At 49.9% G+C, this 7,542-nt stretch overlaps 1 protein-coding gene and 1 pseudogene across 6 annotated transcripts in view; one reads left to right on the plus strand and one right to left on the minus strand.

Annotated features, from left to right (window-relative positions):
- The window catches only part of DCAF8 (DDB1 and CUL4 associated factor 8), a 39,707-nt gene that overhangs the window by 20,995 nt on the left and 11,170 nt on the right, over positions 1 to 7,542 (plus strand). For all 6 annotated transcript variants that reach the window (XM_029935825.1, XM_029935820.1, XM_029935823.1 and 3 more), the window contains one exon: positions 3,574 to 3,684. In XM_029935825.1, the coding sequence (XP_029791685.1) occupies positions 3,574 to 3,684 (111 nt within the window). The remainder of the gene's footprint in view (positions 1 to 3,573; positions 3,685 to 7,542) is intronic.
- On the minus strand, positions 6,393 to 6,937 carry LOC115288469 (annotated as a pseudogene).

The following is a 7,542-nucleotide window of genomic DNA, read 5'->3' on the forward strand; positions in this document are numbered from 1 at the left end:
AGAGAGAGAGGGAGAGGGAGAGAGAGAGAGAGGGAGAGGGAGAGAGAGAGAGAGGGAGGGAGAGAGAGAGAGGGAGAGGGAGAGAGAGAGAGAGAGAGAGAGAGGGAGAGGGAGAGTCCCAAGCAGGGTCCACACTGTCAGCACAGAGCCCAACCCTGTGTCAGCACGTGAGCCAAACTCCCGAACCACGAGATCATGACCTGAGCCAAAACCAAGAGTCACACACCTCACTGACTGAGACACCCATGCCCCCTAGGGGGTATAATCTTAAGACTGATTATTATTAGACTTATTTTATTTTGTTTTTCTTTCTTTTTATTTATTTTTTTAAGTAACCTGTATGCCCACCATGAGGCTTGAACTCAGCGACCCCAAGATCAAGTCATATGCTCTCCCCACTGAGCCAGCCAGGCGCTCCAGACATTTGTGTCTAGAAGGTGGAAGAATTTCTAAAATGTTTTAGGCTTGAGGAAGGACGCACTGGTTACTTGTATAAGCGACCTCCAGGAGGGCGAAGGTTGGGAGGCGGCGGGTTTCACTGGAAGGTGGACCGGCCTGGGGACAGGCTCGCAGGCGTCTAGTTGTGAGCAAGTCAGTAAGTTAAAATCTTGGTCTGCTTGTTTGCGACTTTCATTCTAAAGTTCTAGCAGTAGGGAGCGCAGAGGGAAGCCAAAGGGCTGAGTTCGTTCCGCCTGCTCTGATAGCGAGCTGTGAGGCAGAGCGGGAGAGAGCTGATCCTGCGCGTCAGGTTCTAAGAAAACCACCGTGAGGCCACAAGGAGTCGGCTTGTTATATTACTGGATTTGGAATGCAACGATGGATTCGGAACAGATGACTGTGTTGTTTATTGGATTTGGAATGAAATGTACGCAGTGGCTCTGGGCACGAGCAGTCGTAGATGGGGAACGTAGGAGAAACTTAAGTAGGAGCAGGCCCGGGTTCTGGATTTGGGGAATCAGGGATTGTGAGTTTTCAAAGTATTTTTGCTTTAAAGGTTGAAATAGTAATGGAAAGCTTGGCTGAGGTGGGGGGCTGAGTGGCTGGAAAATCCAAGCTGTCCTTAGGTATTAGGCTGGTGCCTGAGCATCGACTTCCTTCCGGGGCATCTTTGTGTGACGTGTGTGAGGGGGGCTGCTGCGTGTTGTGATGGCTGGGTCCCTGGAGGCTGGGGGTGTTGGCCGACCTCTTAGGAAAAGAGCTGGATTTCGAGCTGTGGATGGGATATTCCTTCAGCCAGTGGAAGCCAGTTTGAAATCTTCAAAGGAATTCTTTGGTCTGATTTGTAATTATTTTTCCTTTTTTGCTGGAAAATACTTGCTTACTAAAAAACTGCAAATTTTAAAGCAAAACTTGATGAATTTGTTCCCTATGTTTTTGTGTGCTGCCTCCTCCTGATGTGAAAACATTTTCTCTCTACTGTCACAATCAGTCATTGAAACAGTCCTTAAGTTTTTTATTTAAGTAATCTCTACACCCAACATGGGGCTTGAACTCACGAACCCAAGAGGGCCCAAGGTATTCTGCATTTATCCTTTGGGAGAGAGAATTCTTTGGTTCAGGTCAATAAAATGAGGCATTAGAAAGATGGAATTCTTTGTCAGGATTACAGGACTCTGAAGCCATATTTCATAATCTGTTCCTTCAGTTTCTTCCTTTTTCTTAAAGTTTATTATTTTGAGGCAGGGAGGGGCAGAGAGAGAGGGAGAGAGAGAATCCAGCTCATACTCCGACCCCCATGTGGGGCTCAAACTCCCAAATCATGAGATGAGGATCCCAGCCAAAGTCAGAAGTCAAACGCTTACCCAGCCGAGCCACCAGGTGCCCCCAAATTCCTTCCTTCCTGCTTTCACACGGTCACCTTTATATTTGTCTGGCCCTCTCCTTCTGAAAATCCAAACTGCTGAGAAGGTGGAATGGGCCTGTGAAAAGCAGCATCTGCTCTTTTTCCCTGTTTACAGCCCGATTAGACGGGGTGCGCGGGTGGCTCGGTCAGTGAGGTGTCCCACTCCCGATCTTGGCTCAGGTCAAGATCTCATGGTTCATGGGTTCGAGCGCCGTGACGGGCTCTGAGCTGACAGTGCAGAGCCTACGTGGGATTCCTCTCCCTCTGCTCCTCCGTCGTTTGTGCGCGCGCTCTCAGAAAAACAAAACCGAACAAAAAAACCAAACGATTAGAGCTGTCTCTTCTCCACTGCGGGTTGTGTTCCTTAAACTCTTTTTGGATGTATTTCCTACCTCGTGTTTTTGAGGGTTGTGTGTGTGTGTGTTTTCCCTAATGACATTCATTTTTAAGGATCTCAATCCACTGTTTTAATGAAAGGTTACAGAGATTTTAAAATCAAGTAAAATTTGTCCACTTTGCTTAGATCAGCTCTAGGCTGGAGTGACTTTGACCAGGCACAGAGGAGGCTGAAATCATTTCTTTACCAAGAAACTCGTTGTCATGGTTCTATTTCAGTTTCCATAGCAACAGGATGAGCAAAAGTCTAGAATTAAAAACGAAAGCTAGAACCCAGCCCTTTTCTTCCCAGGCTTTCATTTCCTGTAGATTTACTAATCTCTATGATGTCACGTTTGACGGGCTGGATACTTAGATCTGGGAAGTCACGGTGCCACCCTTAAGCTGGGACAGTTAGGACAATTTAGTCAGAGTTTTCTGGCTAAAACTTCAGAATTGTACAGGGTTTCCTCAGGACCCCAGTGCCCTCCTCAGGACCGCCTTTTCTGGTAGGACCGGAGGGGTGCTGCAGAGCCGATTAGCCGGCCTTGTAGAGCGCTGTCTTCGTGGGAGTCTGCCCCCTCGCTCGCTGCGGGGGAGCGAGAACACAGGTCTCCTCCCAGTGTCCCCACGCCAGGGACCAGCGGCGTGTCGGCGTCCAGGGTGTGTGTTTAGAGCTGGGTTTAAGTGACACTCTGTGGAGTCCGGGAGACAGATTTGAACCCTAAGGTCTCTCTTCTGGCCGCTGTTTTTGTGGCCGGTCCTCTTGCTTGCTGCTCCCAGGTGATCGGGAGGGCCCTGCACCTGGTGTGCCCTGGGGGCAGTGCTTCTGCGGACGCTTACCTCCGAGTCTCGGGGCACACCCGAGAATGACCTCACTCGTGTCGGTCTTTCCCCCCCACAGCAGCACTTGTTAAATAGACGTGGAGGGATTTTGTCTTGTTCTCGGTCCAGTCTTGTTCCAAAACTAACAAACAAGACCACTTTTTCCTTTTGTAAGTTTTTATTTGTTTACTTTGAGAGAGAGCACACACAGTGTGTGAGTGGGGCAGGGGCAGAGAGAGAGAGAGAGAGAGAGAGAATGAGAATCCCAAGCAGGCTCCGCACTGTCAGCCTCAGAGCCGTTCGTGGGGCACAAACTCAGGAACCGTGAGATCATGACCTGGGCAGAAAATCAAAAGTCGGATGCTTAGCCGACTGAGCCTCCTGGTGCCCCCAGACCACTTTTTTCTTTCTTTCTCCATCAAAGTCTGGTCTCTCACTAGCTCTGTCTGCGTTACTGTCTGCTCTCTCTTGCCATGACCCAGAAAATGTGTTTTTGAGAATACAACTTTTATATTTTTCTACTCTTCAAGGAAACTGGTGGTGACAAAGGAGAAGGAGAAGAAAGTGGGGCTGTATACAATCTATGTGAATCCTGCCAATACCCACCAGTTTGCAGTGGGTGGACGAGACCAGTTTGTAAGGTGAGTCTGGCTCTTCTGTGTCTTTGAGAGTTTGAGATTGAAGCGTGCGGAAGTGTGTGAATGGGCTAGGAATCCATGAACCCCCGTCGTGAGTTTCTTATCGTCTTCCAAAGAGTTTAAGCTCCTTCTGAGGCATTCTGTTCCCTAATATAACAGTCCCGGGGGGAGGGGGTGGTAGCTGAACATATTATAGAGATTACCAAGTTGTAAAGAACTCTGATAAATCGACCAAGGTCCCCACATAGCAGCGGAGACACAACCCAGGTTTACTAGCAAGCGTTGTATTGGTAAATATTTTCCACCATTTTTCCTATATAAATTAGTGTGCACTAGAATTTTTGAATGCTGCTTTCAGATACAGGACTGACCTGAGTGGGAGTAAGTACTCACCGTGAGCTCCGGAATTTTGACTCCCACCGTCACGACCCGGCTTTCTTTTTCCAGAGTGACCCCTTTGTCCTGCGAACGTTGCATCACACTGGCTCTTGAGGCGCATCCTGGGGAAAACCGAGTCCGTGGATTTGGTCCCCACGTGTACCACCTAGCTTCCTTCCAGCCCTTGGTCACTGACGTAGTCACGTCACAAAACTCCTACGCAGCTGGCCTGTGTGAACTCTGTTTCTGTGGCTTTGCCATCCCCCTTTGCTGAGTGATCCTTAGTGTGAAAGGAGAGAGAGGATCCCTGGAAAAATAAATGACTTTTTGCTTTCCTGGTGGTGGGCGGAAAGCATTATCTTCCTCTTTAGACGAGAGCACATTTATAACTGTATTCTGAAATTAATTTCATTGATAAGTGTCATGGGGGTAGACTCAGTTTTCAGACATGCATGAGAGATGACCTTCGCTCTTTCAGGAATCCTGCCACAAGAGAATTGGACAACTTTGTAACTCTCTACTTCCTGTTTCCCTTGCTTTCCTAGCTCCTGTCCTCTGTTTACCAATAACAGAGAGGTAGTAGGGTTTTATTGTTGTTTTGTTTTGTGTTTAAATAAGAAGCAGTAGATCAGCAGGGCCGGTAGTGGTCACAGTTACCGGGTGGTGCCTCCTCCAAGTAGGGCATTCACTGAAGCTCCCGATTTGGACTTCCTGCTTGGAGCTCTGGATTGCTTGCGAATCCGGTCTGTGGATGATTCAGCCGCTGCTCCTTGACGGCTGGAAGAGACGGAAGCAGTGGCTTTATCAGGAGCTGCAGCTGATCACGCCTGGGTCCAAAGCTGATACTCGGCCACAGCTAGAGCCCAGCTGGAAATTAGTTTTAGCGTTTTCGCACAAGGAGAAATACTTAGATTTTCTGTTTCTTCTCAGCTTCAGTATCCTCTGTCCCTTTGTACATCCCAGATTCTGAGCAGATGCAGGCTCTTGACTTGGCAGAAGCCTGGGTGGAGTTTGAGGCCCCCAACCCTGTGCAGGCGGATGGCCCTTCAGCCCCCAGCTCTTGCTGGCGTCGGGGTCACCCCTCGTTTCTCTGGCACCTCTTCAGTCCAGCCAGTTGAATGTTCTGGGATTTCCCCATCAGCGCTCACTTCCAGTACAAATTTGAAAATATTTTTACTGAATATTTTATATCCTACACCATTAGCTTTCACTCCTAGCCTGAAGGAATTCCTTCAAGGGAGTACAGAGAAATCGCTTACTCAACCTCAAGGCCTTTGCATCTCGAATACGAAAGTTTGGTCTAGTATTGTGAGGAAGCACCGAAAGGAAGCCTAGGGAGACCTCCGCTTTGGTCGAGGTGAAAGAAAGGGAAGAGCAGGCAAGTGGAGGTGGAGGAGGTGTGAATGCCTACTGCCAAGTCCTGCTTGGGCGGCTTCGCCAGCTGCAAGGAGTGAAGCTCGGGGGAGAGTGTGAGACGAGCGAGGCCGGTGGGCCGGCCCCTGTGCTGGTGGCGGCTCGGAGTGCCGCGTGGCCCCTCTGCTTCCCCGTCCTGGGGCTGCTGCCCGCGCCACTGGGAGCCTCGGGTCCCCAGCAAGTGGCGGGGAAGAGGAAGCGAGGAGGGAAGAGACAGGTTTAAAATCGCGAGTTAGTGGGTCCCTGCAGGACTGTGGAGGGAGGACATGAGGGTATCGAGACAGTGCTGCAGCTCCTCTGTGTTTGGTTTAAAACGTGAAGGGCAGAGAGGGACTCAGTACGCTGGAGCTGTGACATCTCCCAGCCGGATCCGCTGATGCAGCGCAGTTGTGATCAGCATCCCAGTGAGTTACTTTACGGGTACTGACAAACCCATTTTGAAGTCTGTATAGAAAGACAGAAGACCCATAGCAGCCAGCACGGTGTTGGGGGAGGAACGGAGGAGGGGGACCGACGCTGCCGACCTCAAGACTCACGGTAGAGCCGCAGAAATGAGGAGGCCGTAGACTGGCGCGAGAGCAGGCCAGAGACTGTGCCCGAGACCTGGTGAACGGAGTCCCCTTACTTCGGACAGAGGAATACGGGCGCTCCAGGGGAGCAGATGGCGCCACAGGTGGCACTGAGGCTGGGTGTGCACATGCGGGGCGGACAGGGGGTCTGGACACGGGCCTCACGCCCTTCACGCAAACTAGCGCCGCGGGTCCCAGCCCTGTCAGTAAAACCCCGGACGATAGAACTCCTGGAAGATCACGGAGCAGAAAACCTAGGTGGCCTTGCTTGGTGGTATGGTGATGGCTTTTCATTTCATTTTTGGTTTAATAATTTTTTATTTTCTAACATGTACAGTTGGTGGGATCTATTCATGCATCTTCACCAGCAGCTGGGGCATCTCCGTCCTTGGTGTTTCTATGTAAATTACCTGAGCTCCGTGCTCTGAAACCAGCTTAATAAGTCTTGCACTGAGGAGCTCCTACTGGGGCTGCCTTGGCCAGAAACCCTCGAATCCTCGGTCTCTCAGGGAAGGACAACAGCTAGCGTGTGAAGCTTAGAGTTGGGAACGTCTTCCAGAGTTTGCGTAAGTTGTCAGACAAGACCAGGTTATCGAGCTTGTCCCAAACTTTGCCTTTGGACACTTCTTCTTTTTGGCCTGGCCCCCAGATTTGTTCACTGGGTCTTTGTGTCTTTTGGCTGACTTTCTGGCATCTTTCTTCTTCCTGTCCTCCTTGGGTGGCATTGCGAAGCTTGGGGAGCAGCGGGCGCCCCTCTGGTTTCACTGTGATGTTGGACAGAAAACGGTGGTGCCTTTTTAGATACAACACCAGACGCACGGGTTGTGAAAGAAATAGTTGCTAAGTAGACTTTATTACAGTGAAAAACTTCTGCTCTATAAAAGACACTGTCCAAGAGAATTAGAATACGAGCCAGAGATTAGGATTAAATGTTTGCAGAAGACCTATCTGATAGAAGACCATTATTTAAAATATGGACAGAACTTTTAAAATGCAATGATAAGAAAACAGCCCAATGTAAAAAATGGGTCAGGGACCTTCAGAGATGCCCCACTGCAGAAGGAATGTAGATGGCCGGTGGGTACATAGAAGATGTTCCCCTCTTGTGTCATCGGGAAGATGCTGCTGCGGACCATGGCGAGCGCTGGCGCCCTCATGGCCCTGGGAGTGCCGCGGTGCCGCCACGCTGGGGGGCGCTCTGATCGTCGCTCATAGAACCAAACCTGCTGGTGGTGCGTGATCCAGCAGTCCTGCTTCTTGGTGTTTATCCAGAGGCGCGAAAACTGTCCACGGGAGTGCACTGCAGCTTTATTCCTCATTTCCAACACGTGGAACCAACCAGGGTGCTCCTGAGAGGTGAACGGATACACTGGCACATCCAGATAATGGAATAGGATTCAGCGCTAACAAAATGAGCTAACAAGACAGAAAAGGACATGGTGGAACATGAAATGCATTTTACTGAGTAAAAACAACAAGCCCACCTGGAAAGGCTACATAC

Source organism: Suricata suricatta, chromosome 3 (genome assembly GCF_006229205.1).
Source record: "Suricata suricatta isolate VVHF042 chromosome 3, meerkat_22Aug2017_6uvM2_HiC, whole genome shotgun sequence".
NCBI classification, from domain to species: Eukaryota; Metazoa; Chordata; class Mammalia; order Carnivora; family Herpestidae; genus Suricata; species Suricata suricatta.